Raw genomic sequence first — 21,720 nt, 5'->3', positions numbered from 1 at the left:
TGGACGCAATCACATTTAGATTCCTGATGAGCCTAGCGGCCAATGAAAATTTAGAAATGCGTCTCATGGATGTCGTTACGGCATATTTATATGGATCATTAGATACTGATATCTATATGAGAATCCCAGATGGATTTAAAATGCCAGAAACGTTAAGTTCCAAACCTAAAGAGTTATGTGCAATAAAATTGCAAAGATCATTATATGGGTTAAAACAATCTGGACGAATGTGGTATAATCGTCTCAGCGAACACTTAACAAAAGAAGGATACACGAATGATCCTATATGCCCTTGTGTTTTCATAAAGAAAACAACATCCGGATTTGTGATAATCGCGGTGTACGTTGATGATCTTAATATTATTGGAACTCAAAACGAAATCCAAAAGGCATCAAACTATCTGAAAGGAGAATTTGAGATGAAAGATCTCGGCCAGACAAAATATTGTCTAGGATTACAAATTGAGCATTCTCGAAAGGGTATATTTGTACACCAGTCTACATATACCAAACGAGTATTGAAACGCTTTAACATGGATAAAGCAACTCCTCTTAGCACCCCGATGGTCGTTAGATCACTTAATGTTGAAAATGATCCGTTTCGACCATCTGAGGAAAATGAAGAAATACTTGGTCCTGAAACTCCATACTTAAGTGCAATTGGAGCTCTTATGTATCTTGCAAATTGTACTCGACCTGACATATCTTTTGCCATTAATCTTTTAGCGAGATTCAGTTCGTCTCCTACGCGAAGACATTGGAATGGAATTAAACATGTCTTTCGTTACCTTCAAGGAACAACTGATTTAGGCTTGTTTTATCCTAAAAGTTCAAAAGGTCAAATGATTGGTTTTGCAGATGCAGGTTATTTGTCAGATCCACACAAAGCTCGATCCCAGACAGGATATGTTTTTACAATTGGAGGCACCGCCATATCTTGGCGTTCTCAGAAGCAGACACTTGTTGCTACTTCTTCAAATCACGCTGAGATCATTGCACTCCATGAAGCAAGTAGAGAATGTGTATGGCTAAGATCAATAAGCCGACACATCTGTTCAAGCAGTGGGATTGACGAAAATACGGAGCCAACTATTCTATATGAAGATAACGCGGTATGTGCTGCTCAAACGAAGGAAGGATATATCAAAAGCGATAGAACCAAACATATACCTCCGAAGTTCTTCTCATACACTCAAGAGCTAGAGAAGAATAAAGAGATTGAAGTAAGATATGTTCGATCATGCGACAATGCAGCCGACCTCTTCACAAAATCACTCCCTACCTCGGTATTCAGAAAACACATCCATAACATTGGGATGCGCCATCAGAAGGATCTATGACTGTTCATTCGAGGGGGAGCTTACGTAGTTGTACTCTTTTTACCTTACTATGGTTTTTCCCATTGGGTTTTCCTGGAAAAGTTTTTAACGAGGCAACAAAGACGTTAAGCGAGAGCGGATAGTGACACCGGCCCCCAAGGGGGAGTGTTACGAAAGTCAAAGAAAAAAAGGAGCAGCCACCGCAATTGTTGAAAATATAAAGATGTGGGGCCCGCTGCACTATTTGCACAGTGAAATCCTACTTTTTAACTTCTATATAAACGATCGATTCGATCGTTTATAATATACACCGAAAACTCTTCTCTTCTCTTTAATAAGAAACACTCTCTCTCTCTATATCAGTGTTATTATTTCTACGGGTATAATATTTTGCCCTTATTCAAATTCCTGCGATATAATAAAATTCCAGTTCTTTTTATAACAAAATATAGATTCTTGTCTTTTTTTTTTTTCTTTTTTTAATGCCGTTGGTCTCAAATCTCAAACGGAATTAAAGGCAAAAGTTGACAAGAACTTTTGCTTTTTGTTTTTTCTAATAATTATCACAAAACATCCGAGGAAATTGCGAAATCAATGTTCATAGAATAAGGTACATATCAAAAAAAAAAGATGTCTTCATATTAATGCGATTACACAATGGTGAAAGCTTATGTAGTTTTACCCTTTTCTACTTCACTTCTTGTTTTGTTCTTCGGTGGCTGCTGGCTTACTCGGCTCCTCCACTGTTGCTGCCGTCGCTGGAGGTGGCGGTGGCGGTGTAGAAGGAGGAGGGGAGGCGGCGGTGGGGACTCCAGCATCTATGCAGCTACGGCACTTTCTCTCAACCCAACCTTCGATGTCATGGTCTCCTCCGTCAGATAAATGGCGGCCGCCGCAGAGTCTAGCGAAGATGCCGGCTAAGACTGATAATATGGTGATGACGGCTAAGACGATGACGAGTGTTTCTATTGAACGGTGGTCCGAGTTGTGACTCGGCTGGTCTTGTGGAGGTGGGTCCACGTATATGGTGGTTGGCGTGGTTGTGGTGCCGATTTGGTCATCGAGTCTTGCTGTGACTCCGAACATGAGAGTGAGTGAGAGAACTAGAGAGAAGAGAGAGATAGAGTTTCAGGTGAGCTTGTGGGAGGCAAGGGTTCAAGACTTAGAAGTGGAGACTGGAGAGTGTTGTTATTTAATAACTATATAAATACTGTATAATAAAATAAAAATACAATAAAGGCTAAATGGTTTTTTTTTTTTTTTTTTTTTTTTTTTGTTTAACCGGGAGGGACTTCCACCCCCAGAGGCCAACCCCTCGGCGCGAGCCAGACCATTTGGTACTATGGGAAATTAGATACCCCAATTGCCTGGCCAACGCATCAAACCCGCGTGTTCCGTATTGGGGTTTTTTATTTCCCTTCAAGACCATCTGGGCCAGCTACGCTGGTTAATAAAGGCTAAATGGTTTTAATTGTAATTATGATTAATCTTTTTTCTTTCATATCTATGATTTCAATATGTACTCAATTGATTCACATGCAATGGATCTAAATGATATTCACGTCACTTGACTCATTTCAAAATAATCAAATTATATAAACTAGTTAATTAAAAGTTTACGAAAAAAAAAACAAAACTATATGGTAAAAATTAATTATCCCAATTCCCAATTTGTCCTCAGTGTCTGTAGAAACCGAAAACCACATGCATTTGGTTAAAACCAAGAGGTAAAATGTTTTGTTGTCCCCATCAAACTTTAATTACCCTCTCTGCCACTTCTCGTCTGCTTCTTGTCTTTCTATCGTGCTTCCCATTGACTCAAACTTAAAAACAATTTTATTTATTCGTACAAAAAAATGTAATCACCGTGAACACATACATATGAACTCACTAGTAACTTTAGATTTAGCCTTTGTCTTTATATGACTGTAAAGTTTTGGCAGGGTGAGATATCAATGGGTGGGGTTATTTCATCTTGTTTTTATCTCTGCCTCTTCTCATAACTTTTTCTTCTTATAAATATGTCAATGTGTCAGCTCAATAATGTTATTCGGTAAAAAAATCAATTTATCATAAGAAAATCGAGAAATTGATATATACAAAGAAAAATTATCTGGTGAACTAACTAAAAAAAAAGGATTGGGCACATTACCAAAGTCACGCGAGGCTAAGAGCCCAATACTGAAAACTTATAAACCCTTAAAAGCCCAATTTCGAATTAAAGCCTTAAAGCCCAGTTAGGAAAAAGAGTTGACTTTAAATAGAAGAAAAGAAGTAAACGTTGACATTTCTTCACGATTCTTCCTGCGAGTTTTCTCTTCATCTGAATTCTCGGAATCTGGGATTTTCTTTTCCCGGGAAACTCTCTTGTTCTGTATTATATATTTCGAAACATCATCGGTTTCAATGGGAACTCCGGAGTTTCCAGATCTGGGGAGACACTGCTCCGTAGATGATTGCAAGCAGATCGATTTCTTACCATTCACATGCGATCGCTGCACTCAGGTTTCCAATTCAGATTCATTTGTTCTATGTCTCAATCAACAACATATGGAGATGATCTCTTGTTGTCTTGCAGGTGTTTTGTTTGGATCATCGTAGCTACAATAACCACAATTGTCCGAAAGGAAACAGAGGAGATGTAACGGTCGTTATATGTCCGTTATGTGGTAAAGGAGTTCGGTTAAACCCTGACGAAGATCCAAACATCACTTGGGAGAAACATGTGAACACAGACTGTGATCCATCGAGCTACGAGAAAACTGTCGAGAAGAAGAAGAAGAAATGTCCTGTTCCAAGGTGCAGAGAGTTGCTAACGTTCTCCAACACGATAAAGTGCCGAGATTGTAGTGTTGAGCATTGCTTGAAACATCGGTTTGGACCAGACCATGGTTGTGCTGGACCCAAGAAACCTGAATCGAGATGGTCTAGTCTTTTAGCTTCGGCGGAAGCTAGCATCAGCAGACTCGGTACCGATCTTAGCCAGAAGTTACAGTTTGCTTATGGCAATTCAGAGAAAATGCCGGAGAAGAATGGTACAGTTACGGTTGATGTTTGTCCGAAATGCAGCAGAGGGTTTCGTGATCCGGTGGATTTATTGAAGCATATCGATAAGGATCATCATGGTACTTCTAAAGCTTAGATTTTTATAAGCATGGAAGAAGTGAAGTGGTTACATATTGTTGTAAATGTATGATTGGTTAATTTTTTGTTATGTATGATTGATTAATTTTTTTGTTACAATTTTTTTTACTAGCTTGGGACTGACTAATTAACAACCTGGTGAAAGTTGCTTCATAGATTTAAGAATATGACTGTGTAGAGTCCGTGCTAAAGAGTAGGAGCAAGAATCTTGTCTCGTGATGGTAGTGTTACTTTTTTAGCTAGAAATGGTGGTGTTTTTCTTTGGTGTTTAGGGTCTTGGGAAGGATGCTTTTGTCACGCAAGGGACAAGATTTTATTGTTTCATGGCATGTAAAAATCAGGTCATCTTGAAACAATATTGTTGCATATGTTTTGTACTTACATGCACACAACAGGAGCTATAGTTAGGCCGTTAAATCGTTGTATACTTGGTCGTTAAACTAGGGCTGGGAATTTGATTCAAAAACCACAGGTTTCGCCCGCTTACCCGCCACAGGGCGGGTGCGGTTCAAGATATCTTTGATGCGGGACGAATGCAGATTGAACATTTTTGATGCGGGTCAACCATTTAGAACCATGGACCAATCCGCCAAATTTATAAATATCTTTTGGAGTTTAATGTATGCAGCAGTTACCTTGCATCACACAATTAAAGCTTATACATAGTATCTTTCATGTTTTGTTGAAAAAAGACGACTATAGTTTTCTTTAGACACTAAAAAAAAAGAAAATGGTAAACCAATTCTCTGGAGAGAATGTGAAAGCCCGGTGGCCACGTGCTGTGAAAATCTGGTGTGGTGCGGATTCGAATTCGGGTCTTTTGCGGATCCACGGAACGCCTTGAACACCCGACTACGGACGCGATACACACTAATACTATGGAAGATCAATGCTAAATGTATGTGTGACTAACGGCTCCTCTGAAAGGCGTGGAGACTATAAACACTGGACCATCTCTTCTCGTCTTCCTTGTCTTTTTATTGTCACACGTAAAACTAAAATAAGACATGGGATTTGGACATATACAAGCGGAGACCCAACACGAAGACTTAAAACTATCACAACTAATCACCGTTGGATCTTCATGACGTGATAAGAGATTGACCGTTTATATTTATTCAGACGTAGACTGTAAACACTAGACAACTTCTTCTCAGCTTCCTTGTCCTATTAATAAGGTTAGAAAATATATAAAAGAAAGACGTTGAACTTAACCAGAGCGAAGACTCAGCGTAGACTCTTCAATCTCAATGGCAGTTGGAAAGGAGAACACGGAGGTGGCGGCGGCGGTACCGATGGATAAAGGTGGCGAGATTTTGAAGCCGCGTACGGACAAGAGAGAGTATCGGAGGATTGTTCTCAAGAACTCTCTTCAAGTCTTGTTAATCAGCGATCCAGAGACTGACAAGGTAAAGATTAATTCTCTGTTCTTGTTTTAATGCTCATACAAGAAAGCTGAACTGATTCATCTTTGCTCTTAGTGTGCTGCTTCAATGAACGTTAGCGTTGGATCATTCTCGGATCCAGAAGGATTAGATGGGCTTGCTCATTTTCTTGGTACGTTTCTTCATTTCAAGATTCAGTCACTCAGTTCTGTCTATGTACACAGTTATGAGCACTTTAGTATCTGATTTTATTTTATTTTATTTTTGGGGGATATTGTCAAGAGCATATGCTGTTTTATGCAAGTGAAAAGTACCCAGAGGAAGATAGTTACTCCAAGTACATCACTGAGGTAATATAATATTTGTTATTCTCCAGCTCTTATATACAAACTTGAATCATTATTTGATCTTCTTTGTTTTATTAGCATGGAGGGAGTACAAATGCTTATACATCCACTGAAGACACAAACTACCATTTTGATATCAACACAGACTCTTTTGATGAGGCTTTGGACAGGTAAGACTTAAATTTTTTTAAAATATTTTTCTGTTTTGTGTACTAATCTTTAACACATTCGTCAGGTTTGCACAGTTCTTTATTAAACCACTAATGTCAGCTGATGCCACCATGAGGGAGATCAAGGCTGTTGACTCTGGTTACCTTCTTGTCTTTCTTGAATACCTTTCATGTTGCAGTTTGTTTTAGTAATAAAGTTGTAACGAGTACTCTTCTCATCCAGAGAATCAGAAAAACTTGTTGTCTGACTCCTGGCGAATGCGTCAGGTATCTTCCCCTCTAGCTTGTTGTACTTATATGTCTTAAAACCTCTGCATGTTTGACAACTCACAAGTCTGTTGATACTTATGTCTAGCAGATAAATTGAGAGTGTTTTGTCTTTCTTATTGGTTCACACAGTTACTGAAGCATCTAAGCAGAGAAGACCATCCATATCACAAATTTAGCACAGGTTCATATTCTACCTATTGTTTTAATCTGTGTGTTAACTGGCGTTCTAAGAAAGTTGATATGTTTTCTTAGGGAACATGGACACTCTTCATGTACAACCCCAAGCAAAAGGAATAGATACAAGGAGTGAACTTATTAAATTCTATGATAAGCACTACTCTGCCAATATCATGCATCTGGTTGTTTATGGCAAAGGTAGGTGTTGAATCTAAACCCAAAATTCAAGTTTCACTCAGTTTCTTTTGTTTCTAGATAACAATACATATCCTTTCTCTTGATGTATTCAGAAAGCCTTGACAAAACTCAATGTCTAGTGGAAGGGATGTTCCAGGAAATCCGGAACACCAACAAGAGTGTTCCTAGGTTTCCTGGGCAGCCGTGTACTCAGGACCATTTGCAGGTTTTGTGTTCTGTATTTCAGTTTTTAACATTTGCTTCAGCTACGATAATGTTTCTTTAAGTGTTTTTTTTTTCATTGTGTTGTTATAGGTTCTTGTGAAGGCTGTACCTATAAAGCAGGGTCACAAGCTTACTGTTTCATGGCCTGTAACACCTAGCATCCATCATTATGAAGAAGCACCATGCATGTACCTTGGTCATCTAATTGGTCATGAAGCCGAAGGAAGTTTGTTTCATGCGTTAAAACACTTTGGTAGGTTCGGTTCTCTTTGGAGCCAAACTAATGAATGTTTAAAGCACAGATTCTATCTGAAAGGGGGTAACAAATTATAAACAGTTCTATTCTTCAGCTCTCTATTTCTGATTCTCAAAATGTTTTAGGACAAACTGTTGCTGTTAATAGCCAGGATAAATCTTAAATATTAATTGTTTCCGCTGTACTAGTCATATAATCTAGTAGATTTGCTTAATATAGCTGTGCAAACACGTACTGTAGTACTCACTCCAACATGCTTAATATTTTCCTAATACTAGCACAGGTTGGGCAACGAGTCTTTATGCTGGTGAAGCAGACTGGACTATGGAGTATTCTTTCTTCGATGTTTCAGTTAATCTTACTGATGCTGGCCATGGTAGCAAACTTCCTTAAGTTGAATAGATGCGACCAGTGTACTTGATATTATCTGGATCTGGTTTTTATATTGTGTCTTGTTTGGCTTACAGAGCATATGCAAGATATTATAGGGTTGTTGTTCAGACACATTAAGCTTTTACAACAGTCTGGTGTTTCCCAGTGGATTTTTGATGAGGTATTGTTATTATTAATCTTACTTAGTGTCATTAAAGAGCTTGATACATTTTTTTTATTTGATTGTGGTTGAAGCTCTCAGCTATCTCTGAAGCAGAGTTTCATTATCAAGCCAAAATAGATCCAATCTCTTATGTTGTGGATATTTCATCAAACATGACGGTAATAGTCTTTTTTTTTTAGTTGTTCAGTGATTTCTCATACTCTTGGTATCACATGTGTGACAAAAAAAAGAATAGATGCTTGACTCTGTTACAATCTTATTAACCATTACTATGTTGTATAAAGTTGATCTTAGTACTGAACATTTCACATTCTTTTAAAGAAAATTCTAATGTGTTCTTTTGCAATTATGCTTCAGAAATACCCAACCAAGCATTGGCTCGTTGGATCATCCCTACCTTCAAAATTTAATCCAGCTATTGTGCAAAAGATTCTGAACGAGCTTTCTCCTACAAATGTCAGGTAAGTCTCTGTTGTTGGAATGCATCTTACACAAGCAAACAATGACCCTAGTGCTGTATACTTTAAGCAGCCCATAGGCCTTAATGTGATCTTAGAATTTACGTGAAGTTCAAGTATTGATAACCTAAGCTCACTGCCATTATGTTTGTAGAATCTTTTGGAAATCAAATAATTTTGAAGGACAAACCGACAAGGTTGAGCCATGGTACAACACTGCTTATTCTTTTGAGAATATAACCGAACTTACTATTCAGGTTGGCTTTTGATATACTTTTAGTTTCCTTTTGTGTGTTCAAATTTGTATTCTCTTTGATTTAGATATGTGCTTAACAATTACAGGAGTGGGTGAAGTCTGCACCTGATGTAAATTTGATTCTACCAACACCTAATGTCTTCATTCCTACAGATTTTTCATTAAAGGATGTTAAAGATAAGGTTCAGTTCCATCACTCTAGTTACAAATTAAAAAAATGTCTTACAAAGCACTTTATCTCATGATGCTTAACTAAGTTCTGGAACAGGAAATCTTTCCTGTTTTGTTGAGAAAGACATCATTCTCAAGACTGTGGTACAAACCGGATAAAAAGTTCTTCAAACCAAAGGCATATGTTAATATAGATTTCAACTGCCCTCTTGCATCCACTTCTCCTGAAGCTGCTGTTCTTTCCAATACTTTTGTTTGGTTGCTTGTGGACTACTTAAATGAATACGGTACGATGTAATATATAGAAATTTCTCTTTGAACTACCTCTAGCCATTAGGCAAGACAACTCTATGGTAACAGAGTTTTTTTTATGTCATCTTTACTCCTATATATGTTTCAGCTTACTATGCGCAGACTGCTGGTCTTGACTATGGATTAAGTATTTCAGACAATGGTTTTGAGGTGAGCTTGTGTACAAGGATTCTGACGTTTCCTTGTGTACTTCGCTCAGTGAATCTCATGTTTGACTAAAGTGTTTCTCATTTCCAGCTCTATCTTGTTGGCTTTAATCATAAACTGAGGATCTTGCTTGAAGCTGTTATGCAAAAGATAGCAAAATTTGAAGTTAAACCTGACAGGTTTTCTGTTGTCAAGGTAAGTAACCTTGATAGTAGACCTTGTCACTCTTTCTAAGTTATCAACCACTTCCCTCATTGCATGATTTTAACCATATTCTTGTAATAGGAAACGATGACCAAGGCATACCAAAACTACAAGTTCCAACAACCATATCAACAAGCATTGAGTTACTGCTCATTGGTTTTACAAGATAACACTTGGCCTTGGACAGAGGAACTAGATGCTCTTTCTCATCTAGAAGCTGAAGACTTGGCGAGTTACGTTCCAATGCTGTTATCAAGAACCTTTGTTGAGTGCTACATAGCAGGTAAACAATCTTTATCCTATTGTATGATACTTTGGTTCTCTTATCCTTTTGTATACACATCATGGTATGTCTATTTTCAGGAAACGTTGAGAAGAATGAAGCTGAGTCAATGGTGAAGTATATTGAAGATGTTCTTTTTAGCGGTCCAAAACCTATTTCTCGTCCGTTATTTCCATCACAGTTCCTGACAAGTAGGGTTGTAGAGCTGGGAAAAGGAATGAGATACTTCTACCATCAAGAAGGATCAAACCCCAGTGATGAAAACTCTGCTCTAGTGCATTATATTCAGGTTCATCAAGATGAATTTGCAATGAATAGCAAACTTCAGCTTTTCAGTCTCATTGCAAAGCAAGCCACTTTCCACCAGCTTAGAACAGTGGAGCAACTTGGTTACATCACTTCACTTTCTCGGAGGTATGTAGCCATTTCTCTAAATAATCCACTTCATAGGGGCTCGACTTTTTAAAAAATATGTTATTGTATGTGGGTGTGTGTATATTTTGGTATAATAATATTAAAGTTAATTACGAAACCAAAAAAAAAAAGTGAAAGAAAACTTTAGTTTATAAAAATAAGAAAAACATATTATATGAATTTTATATTGTTATAATTTAGATATATATAAACAGTATATACTAATAAAATTATGATTTTCTCTTTTAAAAAAGCTGTTTATAATTTTTATTAAATAATATGCAAGCATTTTATTTTGAATAAGGGCCCTTAACTCTGATAATATCCATGAGTTATTATGTTTTTGATGCATAACCACTTTCTTCCTCCAACACAGCCTCAAAGCTGGTGTCTATGGAGTACAGTTCATTATCCAGTCTTCAGTTAAGGTACCAACTTTTCTTGCCTCTCTCTTCCACTCAGACATTTAGTTTCTTAACTTTCTTTTGATTTTATTGTTTATAGGGTCCTGGACATATAGATTCAAGGGTGGAGTCACTACTCAAGGACCTTGAGAGTAAGATTTACAAGATAAGTGATGAGGAATTCAAGGTGAGATGGCCTAACTAGATTACTATATAGAATCATATTTAATTTGCTTAAGAGAAACCCCAGCTTCACCATTAAAGCCTATTTGTAACTGACATGACTTTCTACATAGAGCAATGTAACAACTTTGATAGACATGAAGCTTGAGAAACACAAGAACTTGTCGGATGAATCTTACTTTTACTGGGAAGAGATTCAAAACGGGACATTCAAATTCAACCGCAGAGATAAAGAGGTACCATATGAACACACTCTTTCAGTCAAAGAACATTTGCTCTTGCTTTCTCCATAGTTATCTCTGAACAGAGTTCAAAAACTTGAAGCATAGCTCAAGCCAGTAACATTAGCTTCGTGGGGGTGATGTTTTGTGGTTTAGGTGGCGGCACTAAGAGAGCTGAAGAAGGAAGAACTGATAGATTTCTTCAGCGAATACATAAAAGTTGACGCACCAAAGAAGAAATCGCTAAGCATATGCGTTTACGGAAGCCAGCATGTGAAGGAAATGGCGTCTGACAAAGACGAAGTTGCATCACACTTCACAGAGATCGAAGACATTGTCGGTTTCAGAAAGTCTCAACCTCTTTACGGGTCGTTGAAAGGATGGAACCAGCTGAAACTGTGAAGAGGTTCCTCAAGGATATACCTCATGAACAAACACAAGTATACCAAATTGATCATATTGTCTATGTGAATCTTTATTCATATGTAAAACATAGAGTTGTGTTATCATTTAGTATCATTGAAAAACAAGAATGATATGTATCAATGATTGATAAGTGTGTACATTTTTTTGGTCATATATGGACTATATATGAGCAAATACTATCATATGGTAGAAGAAACAATGGCATCAGGCATGGTAGAAGAAACAATGGCATCATGCTATCCATTACTACTCATCATACTATTTGGATATTTTAAAACATTATATGATAAAACATGTGAACTATCAGATACACTATGAATGTTAATACAACTAATGAATTAGTAGAATCTAACATTAATTTTTGAAAAATGAGTTAAAAATCTCAATAACCATATAAAAATACTTAAAAATAATCAGCTGACTAGTTCGATAGTCATAATTTTTTTTTACCTAAGAAATTTGACAATTCTAATTTGGAAATTGCAATACTGACTTAAGATCAGCTTCCTATTTTAATAAATTTAGTTCAATCAAGAACAATAAATATTTAAAATAATTATTTGTCTATTAAAATATCAAAAACTATCCTATAAAATAGTTTTACGGCTTCTTAAATAGAAAATATTACCGTAATTTATGAATACAACGATGAAATATAGAAAACCTAGAGAAAAACTCTAATTTTTGAAAACCAATATATAATATTAAAGTTCTAGCATAAGACCATTTCCATTCTTAGATAACTTGACACCTAATTTTAGAGTTTCGCATAATCGTTTGAGAGTCTTTCAAACAAAAGATTCTTCTTATTTTTTTCTTATTTTTTTCTTGTTTTTCATTTTTTATTCTTAATGAATTGAAACGTAATCAGAAGCTTGATGAGATATTATTCCCAATAGTACAAACGTGATTTTTTGGAGGTGGAAGTGTTCTTCCAAAAATGTTTTTTGTGTTTTTTTAAACAATTTTTTTATTATATAGGTGCCCATTGTTTTGTTTAATACAAACAAATTATATATAGCTCTCTGCAAGACAAAAGAAGGAAACACAAAACCATGTTCACAAATTCCAAAGCATATATGCCTTTAGCCACGATAAATCAAATACTTATTTGACTCATAAATATGATAAATACTATAATTATCATACAAACTTCAACACTCCAATGTCATAATAAACTAAGAAGCAACAAATAGTTATCAAAGACAAACTTATATGTCCATTGGTGATGACTATGAGGATCATCGTACAATAATTTGGCATGACCTAGAGAGTCTCGGAAAGTTAAGGAGTTCTATGAAGATGTCAGATTCTTCTTTCTTTGGGGCATCATCCAAGCTTAATGTTAGCTTGTGGACAGATTCTCCTTTCTTTAGCGAATCATGCAAACTTAATGACAGTTTTCTTGAGGTTCTCGAGTAAGTAACCCACTAGTGTCATCTCCAATGCCTCCCCTTTCAATGGCCTTTCTATGTCAACATACTCTAGAGATGATAACAGATTCCAAGGCCTGGCAATAACAGTAAGGTCTACCATCTTGGGATTTTCAGAAGTTCCCTGCATGTACAATACAATCGAGACACAAGTTTAAGAATAATTTACTCACAAGTTCATGAGTTTGTTAGATAATCCTCACCACGACAAGAGTTTTTAGATTCGGACAGACTTCAAGAAAGACTGGCAACATCTCCCACATGTAGCTGTCGAATCTGGCACGCAAGGTATATAGGTTACGAAATACCGGTAGTACATATCTTGAGTAATCATATATGACCTAAACAACAACAAAAAAGGCATTAGTGTTAATAAATGAAGTACTACATCGATTGATTTCGAAGAAATATAATTATGTTTATTGAATTTTGATTGATTAAAAGTTATGATGAGAAATAATTAATAATATAAAATAATATATTTATAGTTAAAATTTAAGATGCTTTTAATATATCTGAAAATTCAAAAACATTACATTTCGAACGGAGTAAAATATACAATTGGTTTAAAATTGAAAATCAAGAAAATTTAATACTCCGATAGTGACTTAGAAGTTAAAACATATATAGGTACCTCGAGAGCACTTGAGGAGATGCTCATATCCTTGACCTTAGAGATCCCTACGAGAAAATCACGAACCATCTTTTGTACTTCATTTGCAATTCCTAGTCTCCTTTCAGAAGTCAAGTTAAACACAGTATCTATATCAGCTTCTACAACGGAAGGTGGACTCTTTATTATGAAACTTGAAGTTCGATCATCACTGATCCTCAGATACTTAAGCATGGGAGCATCAATTTCAACAAAACGATCTTCCTCATCATAATCCTCGTGATAACCCGCATCATGCATGAAGGTCAACAGAGACTTAGAATGCACACGTAAAATCGGTATTCCATCATCGTAGCTTCTCTCAAAACAAAAGTTTTCAAGAACTGGGCATTTTGAGATTAAATTCTCTAATGCCCATTTGTTGGTAAACTCAATGAGGATTAAAACCAAAGTTTTGAGGGAAGGTAAAGAAACATGCTCGGGATTCGGTAAGCCCATTCCCACGAGCCTTAGGGACACCAAGTTACTACAAGTGTAAAGTACTGTTGGATTCATCATGGGATCCCATTCAGAAAAATTGTCCGAAACATCGAGATGTTCAACTTTAAGCCTAGCAGCAGTGTCGACCCAGCGATTGAGAAGACCAGAAGGCTCTTCAAAGTAAAAAGAATCGTACCTTAACTTAAACCGATGTATGGACAAACCGTGGTTGCGTTCAAGAAAGTTATCGACAAAACTCACGAATGTTTCGCGTATATAGAAATCCTCGGCGTCCAAATCCAGACCAGGTACGTCTTTCCAGAGAGTTGTCCATCTGGTGGACAACGCACTAGTCTGAACCACATCTTTGGTCGGAAGATTTAAGAATATCTGGAATATCAAGCAATCTGGCAAACTGCTTAGCCGATCAACTTCGCTCGGTGGGTTGGTGGAACGAGCAGGTTTCACTCTGGCTGCATCCATGAACGTAAACATCGAATCGAAAAGGAGAGGAGAATAAGGGCTTCTAAAGATTGCTATAGAGGCCAGAGAGATTGTGGTGGATTTTGATCTCTACACGTTTCTAATTTCTGAGATGATGAAATTTTCTCACCAAAATTTTCTAGACATTATTTGTGAAGTTGATTTAACACATATCATCTCTATAATCATTTTCACAAAAAAAATGTGATATGATATACTAAAATGACATGGTCAACTACATTTAATGTTCATTTCTATTTTTTTGTAAATTTTTCAAAATATGGTAATAATTTATACGTCTTCATTGAATCAAATCAATTCAAATATGTCAATAAATAATATAAGAATAGAAATATAGAATATTTTACAAATTTTGAAATATTATTTAAGTATGCTTTTACAATCATACAATTTTTCTTACTAAACAAGATTTTCAAAATTTAAACAATATTTTTTAAAATTATAAATATTAAATCGTAATATCATTTGTTTCCTTTTGATATCTACAAATTTTAGAAATTCTGTTTAGTTTTATATTTTGATAATTATAAAAAAAAAACATTTTTTATTACTAATCAAGATTTTCAAAATTATATACAATATTTTTTAAAAATTATCAATATTTAATCGTAATATCATTTGTTTTCTTTTGATATCTACAAATTTTAGAAATTCTGTCTAGTTTCATATTTTAATAATTATAAAAAAAATTATATCTATTTTTTTATGAAAATTATACAAGTTATTTAATATATCTTAACCCAAAGAAATAAATGAAAATCTATCTAACCTTTTTTGAGTAGGTTTTGCTATCAATCTAGTAATATAGTCAAAGTAATCAAGGTCCAAAATCAAATATCAAATCAAATCTTTCGACATAAGGAAAAAGATATTGGAATCGGTTTCGTTTAAATTTCATTGTTGAGTGAAAATGAAAGCATACAATCTTCATAGTGAAGGACCTCTACGAAATATAATTTTAAATAAATAAAATTATTTATTTATCTTAATTTTATGTTCAAGTAAATTAATATTTATATAAAAATATTGGTATACAATTAATAAAATCTTAAATTTTAACAAAATTTTATTTAAAAAATTTTAACGCTGCATATGGTGTAGGAAAATACCTAGTACACATATATATATATACTAGTGGGTGATCTTTGTTTCCCGCAAAATTTTGTATTCTTTGCGGTTCAATACTTTTTCATTTTTAAAAATAAATTTTCGTTTCTAAAAGATAACTTTTAAAAGATTTTTCTTTTGCTTTTATAAATAAATGCACCTATTTTCATACAATTTATTAATTGAGAGTCAATACTTTACGATATATCTAGTGAAAATCATTAATTTTATTAAATTAATATGGGTTTAAAATTTAGAGGTGTCTTAAATTTATTTATAAAAATATTATATATATATATATATATTGAGATATTTTACCTTATAAAAATAGTCATTTTAGATTTGTATGCATTCTTGACTAATTAATGGTAACAAATCTTAAATTTTAAGAAAATAATTATTTAGAATAATTAATTTCTTAAAATACAATAGCTGAGATTCTTAGAAAATTCTTTAGTTTGTAAGTAATTATATATTTATAATAAAACATGATTTTTTTCTTAATATGTGTATATGAGATATACATATGAGTCACATTACTATATTTATAATATATCATTAATTTTAACTTAATATTTCATTAATTTTTACTTAGTATATTATTAAGTTTTACTAAATATGTGTATATGAGATATATATTTTTTTGAGTAGCTTCTAAGAGCAACTCCAAGGCTTATATTCTCTACAATATCGTCCACGATTACGAACAATGGCATCACACTATCCATTATCTCTACAATATCGTCCATGATTACGAACAATGGCATCACGCTATCCATTACTACTCATCATACTATTCATATATATTTTATAACATTATATGATAAAAAAATGTGAACTATCATATACACTATGTATAACAATACAATTAATGAATTAGTATAACTTAATATTAGATTTTGAAAAAAATGAGTTAAAAATCTCAAAAACCATATAAAATTACATAAAAAATAATCAGATGACTAATTTGATAGTCATAATTTTTTTACCTAAAAGATTTGGCAATTCTAGTTTGAAAATTGCAATACTGACTTAAGATCAGCTTCGTATTTTAATAAATTTAGTTCAATCAAGAACAATAAAAGCTTAAAATAAATATTTGCCTATTAAAGCATCAAAAACTATCCTATAAAATAGTTTAACGGCTTCTTAAATAGAAAAAATTACCGTGATTTATGAATACGATGACAAAAAATAGAAAACCTAGACAAAACCCTAGTTTTTTAAAACCAATATATAATATTAAAGTTCAAGCATAAGACCATTTCCATTCTTAGATAACTTGACACCTAATTTTAGAGTCTCGCGCAATCATTAGAGTCTTTCAAACAAAAGATTCTTCCTATTTTTTTCTTGTTTTTTTTCATTTTCTTATTCTTAATGAATTGAAATGTAATCAGAAGCTTGATGAGATATTATTCCCACTAATAAAAAGGTGATTTTTGGAGGTAAAAATGTGCTTCCAGAAATGCTTTTGTGGTTTTTAAAAGGTCCCAATTGTTTTGTTTAAATACAAAAAAATTATATATAGCCATGCAAGACAAAAGAAGGAAGCACAAAACCATCTTCACAAATTCCAAAGCATATATGCTTTAAGCCACGATAAATCAAATACTTATTTGACTCATAAATATGATAAATACTATAATTATCATACCAACTTCAACACTCCAATGTCATAATAAACTAAGAAGAAACAAATAGTTATCAAAGACAAACATATATGTCTATTGCTGATGACTATGAGGATCATCGTACAATAATTTGGCATGAGCAAGAGAGTCTCGGAAAGTTAAGGAGTTCTATGAAGATGTCAGATTCTTCTTTCTTTGGGGCATCATCCAAGCTTAATGTTAGCTTGTGGACATATTTTCCTTTCTTTAGGGAATCATGCAAACTTAATGATAGTTTCTTGAGGTTTGGTGAGTTCTCGAGTAAGTAACCCACTAGTGCCATCTCCAACGCCTCCCCTTTCAATGGCCTTTCTATGTCAACATGCTCTAGAGATGATAACAGATTCCAAGGCCTCGCAATAACAGTAATTCCCACCATGAGGTAATTTTCACTAGTTCCCTGCACGTACAATACAACCGAGACACAAGTTTAAGAATAATTTACTCACATGTTCATGAGTTTGTTAGATAATCCTCACCACGACAAGAGTTTTTAGATTTGGACAGACTTCAAGAAAGACTGGCAACATCTCCCACATGTAGCTGTTGAACCTGACACACAAGGTATACAGGTTACGAAATACCGGTAGTTGTACATATCTTGCGTAATCATATATGACCTACAAGAACAACATCAACAAAAAAGGTATCAGTGTTAATAAATGAAATATTACATCGATAGTTGGAGAATAATTAACTAGCATTCTCTCGAGTTGATCCATGTTTTAAAAAAAATGTTTCAAAAACTTATTTTTTTTTTGAGAAATATACTTATTTTTTGAGAAATATACTTTTTTGTACAACTACCAGTATTTTTTTGTACAACTTTCAGTGTATTTTTTGTTAGTTAATAAGAATACATTGTAAATTTAGAAGAAATATAATTTTGTTTATTGAATTTTGATTGATTAAAAGTTGTGAGAAATAGTTAATAACAAAAAATAATATTTAAAGTTAAAATTTAAGATGTTTTTAATAATTGTGAAAATCCAAAAACATACATTTTGAACGGAGAGAAATATATAATTGGTTTAAAGTTGGAAATCAAGAAATATAGGTACCTCGAGAGTAGAGGAGGCGATGGTCAGATCTTTCACCTTAGAGATCCCAACAAGAAAATCACGAACCATATCTCTCTTTTGTATTTCATTTGCAACTTGTAGCAACCTTTCAGTTGTCAAACTAAACACAGTATCTATATCAGCTTCTACAAGGGAAGGCTGATTCTTTATAATGAAGCTTGCAGTTCCACCATCAGTGATCCTCAGACACTTAAGCATGGGAGCATCAATTTCAACTATACGATCTTTCTCATAATCATCATTCTTATCCCAATAATGCATGAAGCTCAATAGAGACTGGGAACGCACACGTAAAATGGGCATTCCATCACCGTAAATTCTATCAATACTAACGTTTTCAAGAACTGGGCATTGTGAGATTAACTTCTCTAATGCCCATGGGTTGGTATACTCAATGACGATTAAAACAATATCTTTGAGAGAAGGTAATGAAACACGCTCGGGACTAGGTAAGCTCATTCCCACGAGCCTTAGGGACACCAAGCTACTACAAGTGTAAACTGTTGGATTCATCATGATATCCTGAGCAGATAAATCGTCCGAAACGTCGAGATGTTCAACTTTAAGCCTACCAGCAGTGTCGACCCAGCGATTGACAAGATCAGGCTTATAAGAAGAATCGTATGTTACCTTAAACAGATGTATGTACGAACCACGGTTGCGTTCAAGAAAGTTATCGACAAAACTCACGAATGTTTCGTGTGTATTGAAATCCTCGGTGTCCAAATCCAGACCATGTACGTCTTTCCAGAGAGTTGTCCATCTGGTGGACAACGCACTAGTCTGAACCACATCTTTGGTCGGAAGATTTAAGAATATCTGGAATATCAAGCAATCTGGCAAACTGCTTAGCCGATCAACTTCGCTAGGTGGGTTGGTGGAAAGAGCAGGTTTCACTCTGGCTGCATCCATGAACGTAAACATCAAATCAAAAAGGAGAGGAGAATAAGTAAGGGTTTTTAAAGATTGGCTATAGAGGGGAGATAGATTGTGGTGGATTTTTATCTCTACACGTTTCTAATTTCTGAGATGATGAAATTTTCTTTACCAAAATACACATATATATACTAGTGGATGATCTCTTTTTTCCGCGAAATTTTGTATTCTTTGCGGTTCAAAATCTAGTATAATACTCTTTTATTTTAAAAATAAACTTTTCGTTTCTAAAAAATAAATTTTAACGGATTTTTCTTCTCTTTCTATAGATAAATGTACTTGTTTTTTATACAATTGTATTCATTTAGAGTCATTACTTTACGATATATCTAGTGAAAATTATTAATTTTATTAAATTAATATTAGTTTAAAGTTTAGAAATATTTTGAATTTATTTATAAAAATATGACTTTATGAACAAACATCTTTTATATATATATATATATATATATATATTTAGAGAGAGAGAGAGAGAGAGATTTGACCTTATAAAAATAGTAATTTTAGATTTGTATGCATTCTTGACTATTTAATGGTATCAAATCTTCAATTTTAAGAATTATTTATTTAGAAAAAATAAATTTCTTAAAATACTATAGCTGAGATTCTTAGAAAATTGTTTACTTTGTAAGTAATACATATTTATAATAAAACATTGATTTGTTTCTTAATATGTGTATATGAGATATACATATGAGTCACTATATTTATAATATATCATTAATTTGTACTTAATATTTTATTAAATTTTAGTTAATATATTATTTTTTACTTAATATATCATTAAGTGTTACTTAATATATGTATATGAGATATATACTTTTTTTGAGTAGCGTTCTAAGAGCAACTCCATGACTTATATTCTATACAATATCGTTAGTACGAATTATGTCAACACGCTACATAACTGTTTTTATGTTAAAATCTTGTAAATTAATAATTTTGAGACTATAATTAATATATCAAGTTATTAATACAATTTTTTTATATTTAGAGATATATTTTTTAAAAAAATAAGAAAATACTTAATTTGGTGTATGTCTATTAATTAATTTTGAAATTCAACATTAATTATTATTTTTAATTCTACATCAATTAATTTTTGAAATTCGAAATCAATTATTTTTTTTAATTCGACATTTATAATGGTTCTATTATATTATTGGTGTTTATAAAATATGTTTTAAAATACATTTATATTGGAAATAACTTAATGTTTCTTCTTTGTGCAGGATTGGGAGCTGGACATGGAGTTGGACCTTAAAGAGTATTGGTTATTACATTTTTATATATTAGTGTTATATATTTTAGATGAATCATAATATAACTAATTGTATTCAATCGGGTAATATAATTATTTTTGGTATAAATATTTGAACCCGTTTCAGATACATTTGTTATTTAGATATTTTTAGGTTTCTATACATCAAAACCGAACTTATCCAGAATTAAAAAAAACCCAATTCAAAACTCACACATAAATTTATAATATTCAAGTAGACCTATTTCAAAACAAAAAAAATGATACCCAAAAAAACAACTCGTACCTAAATAGATAGTCAATGTTCATGCCTAACTTATTTTATAAACTAATAAAAATGATTCTTTCTACGTATTTGGCTAAATTAAGTGAAATAAAAAGAATTTTTTATTTAGTAAAATAATTATATGAAGTGAGAAATTAAGTGACAATAAATGTAATACATTTTTATTATTTTGATTTAAGCTATTATTTTGTTCACAAAACATGTCTTTGAATTATGTTTTTGGCTACGTAATTTTCCACCGATTGAAACTAAAATTAAAAAAAGTTTTAGTAAAACAAACTAAACCGAACGTTTAACTATATGCAAAACCCAGTTATTTTATATTTTTGATTTTATAATTTGCACAAATTTAATGTTGATTAACTGATAAATAAAAATCTACACTAATATTATTATGGTAATATAATTAAGGATGTGATGTATTGTTAAGGTAATATAATTAATAAAATTATTAAACAGAATGATATATGAAAATATAATTAATGTAATTATATTAATGAAATTACTAAAAAGACAATGTACTTCTTTTTTTATACCGTTTTTTTATGTTTTCAAATAATTATTTTTTATACTGCAATCGATGTTTCCAAACAATATCAAAATGTAATTCAGGTTTAATAATATAGATATACGAACATTTTTGTTCCATATTGAAGTGTTTCAAAAATAAAATAAAAAACAATAAATTATCTTGGTCCACTAAAAACAAAAAAAAAATTTATATCTTTCCAACAGTTAGTAGTTATTGGATTGTGTGAGGCAACGGGTATATTTGATATTTGAATTTACTATTTATTTTATTTTAATAAATAAATAAAAAGAAAAGAAAGCAAAAAAAGG

The 21,720-nt window shown here is 33.1% G+C and overlaps 4 protein-coding genes and 1 pseudogene across 6 annotated transcripts; 2 read left to right on the top strand and 3 right to left on the bottom strand.

Moving 5' to 3' along the window:
- Positions 1-1,892: 1,892 nt before the first annotated feature.
- LOC106414248 lies at positions 1,893-2,525 on the bottom strand. The gene has a single exon (XM_013854929.3). It carries the CDS (start codon positions 2,403-2,405, stop codon positions 2,013-2,015), a length of 393 nt encoding a protein of 130 aa, XP_013710383.1. The 5' UTR covers positions 2,406-2,525; the 3' UTR covers positions 1,893-2,012.
- Positions 2,526-3,583: 1,058 nt separating this feature from the next.
- Positions 3,584-4,574, top strand: LOC106413857 (zinc finger AN1 and C2H2 domain-containing stress-associated protein 13). The gene is made up of 2 exons (XM_013854596.3): positions 3,584-3,824; positions 3,898-4,574. Exons 1-2 carry the CDS (start codon positions 3,726-3,728, stop codon positions 4,459-4,461), a joined length of 663 nt encoding a protein of 220 aa, XP_013710050.2. The 5' UTR covers positions 3,584-3,725; the 3' UTR covers positions 4,462-4,574.
- A 1,042-nt stretch (positions 4,575-5,616) lies between these two features.
- LOC106415623 (insulin-degrading enzyme-like 2) lies at positions 5,617-11,687 on the top strand. Of its 3 annotated transcripts, XM_048764755.1 has the most exons (25): positions 5,617-5,872; positions 5,945-6,020; positions 6,131-6,198; positions 6,274-6,365; positions 6,431-6,504; positions 6,589-6,632; positions 6,765-6,816; positions 6,888-7,010; positions 7,103-7,215; positions 7,305-7,467; positions 7,754-7,846; positions 7,938-8,023; positions 8,098-8,184; positions 8,384-8,487; positions 8,639-8,741; positions 8,827-8,922; positions 9,009-9,198; positions 9,312-9,373; positions 9,461-9,565; positions 9,656-9,857; positions 9,938-10,271; positions 10,648-10,699; positions 10,776-10,862; positions 10,972-11,094; positions 11,236-11,687. In XM_048764755.1, exons 1-25 carry the CDS (start codon positions 5,714-5,716, stop codon positions 11,479-11,481), a joined length of 2,934 nt encoding a protein of 977 aa, XP_048620712.1. In that variant the 5' UTR covers positions 5,617-5,713; the 3' UTR covers positions 11,482-11,687. The 3 variants fall into 3 exon arrangements, with proteins under 3 accessions (XP_048620712.1, XP_048620713.1, XP_048620714.1); XM_048764756.1 differs by lacking the exons at positions 5,617-5,872; positions 5,945-6,020; positions 6,131-6,198; positions 6,274-6,365 and having other exon boundaries at positions 6,428-6,504; positions 6,724-6,816; XM_048764757.1 differs by lacking the exons at positions 5,617-5,872; positions 5,945-6,020; positions 6,131-6,198; ... (4 more) ...; positions 6,888-7,010; positions 7,103-7,215 and having other exon boundaries at positions 7,749-7,846.
- Positions 11,688-12,560: 873 nt separating this feature from the next.
- LOC106413312 lies at positions 12,561-15,036 on the bottom strand (annotated as a pseudogene).
- Positions 15,037-17,057: 2,021 nt separating this feature from the next.
- LOC106413310 (F-box/LRR-repeat protein 13-like) lies at positions 17,058-20,116 on the bottom strand. The gene is made up of 3 exons (XM_013854108.3): positions 18,377-20,116; positions 17,795-17,935; positions 17,058-17,715 (listed from the first exon to the last, which is right to left on the bottom strand). Exons 1-3 carry the CDS (start codon positions 19,319-19,321, stop codon positions 17,392-17,394), a joined length of 1,410 nt encoding a protein of 469 aa, XP_013709562.2. The 5' UTR covers positions 19,322-20,116; the 3' UTR covers positions 17,058-17,391.
- Between the last annotated feature and the right edge of the window lie 1,604 nt (positions 20,117-21,720).

This window comes from Brassica napus, chromosome C8 (assembly GCF_020379485.1).
Source record: "Brassica napus cultivar Da-Ae chromosome C8, Da-Ae, whole genome shotgun sequence".
Lineage (NCBI taxonomy): Eukaryota > Viridiplantae > Streptophyta > Magnoliopsida > Brassicales > Brassicaceae > Brassica > Brassica napus.
The sequence above is the reverse complement of the archived record's forward strand: the minus strand, read 5'-3'. Positions and strand labels throughout refer to the sequence as shown.

Bases quoted from the DNA above. Each gene is read 5' to 3' on its own strand.
- LOC106414248 (XM_013854929.3), bottom strand. From the start codon at position 2,405: ATGTTCGGAGTCACAGCAAGACTCGATGACCAAATCGGCACCACAACC.
- LOC106413857 (XM_013854596.3), top strand. From the start codon at position 3,726: ATGGGAACTCCGGAGTTTCCAGATCTGGGGAGACACTGCTCCGTAGAT. The intron at 3,825-3,897 runs GTTTCCAATTCA...GTTGTCTTGCAG, and splicing joins CATGCGATCGCTGCACTCAG to GTGTTTTGTTTGGATCATCG.
- LOC106415623 (XM_048764755.1), top strand. From the start codon at position 5,714: ATGGCAGTTGGAAAGGAGAACACGGAGGTGGCGGCGGCGGTACCGATG. The intron at 6,021-6,130 runs GTACGTTTCTTC...GATATTGTCAAG, and splicing joins TGGGCTTGCTCATTTTCTTG to AGCATATGCTGTTTTATGCA. The intron at 7,847-7,937 runs GTAGCAAACTTC...TTTGGCTTACAG, and splicing joins TCTTACTGATGCTGGCCATG to AGCATATGCAAGATATTATA.
- LOC106413310 (XM_013854108.3), bottom strand. From the start codon at position 19,321: ATGTTTACGTTCATGGATGCAGCCAGAGTGAAACCTGCTCTTTCCACC. The intron at 17,936-18,376 runs GTACCTATATTT...TTGTTCTTGTAG, and splicing joins TCGCCTCCTCTACTCTCGAG to GTCATATATGATTACGCAAG. The intron at 17,716-17,794 runs GTGAGGATTATC...TTGTACGTGCAG, and splicing joins ATCTAAAAACTCTTGTCGTG to GGAACTAGTGAAAATTACCT.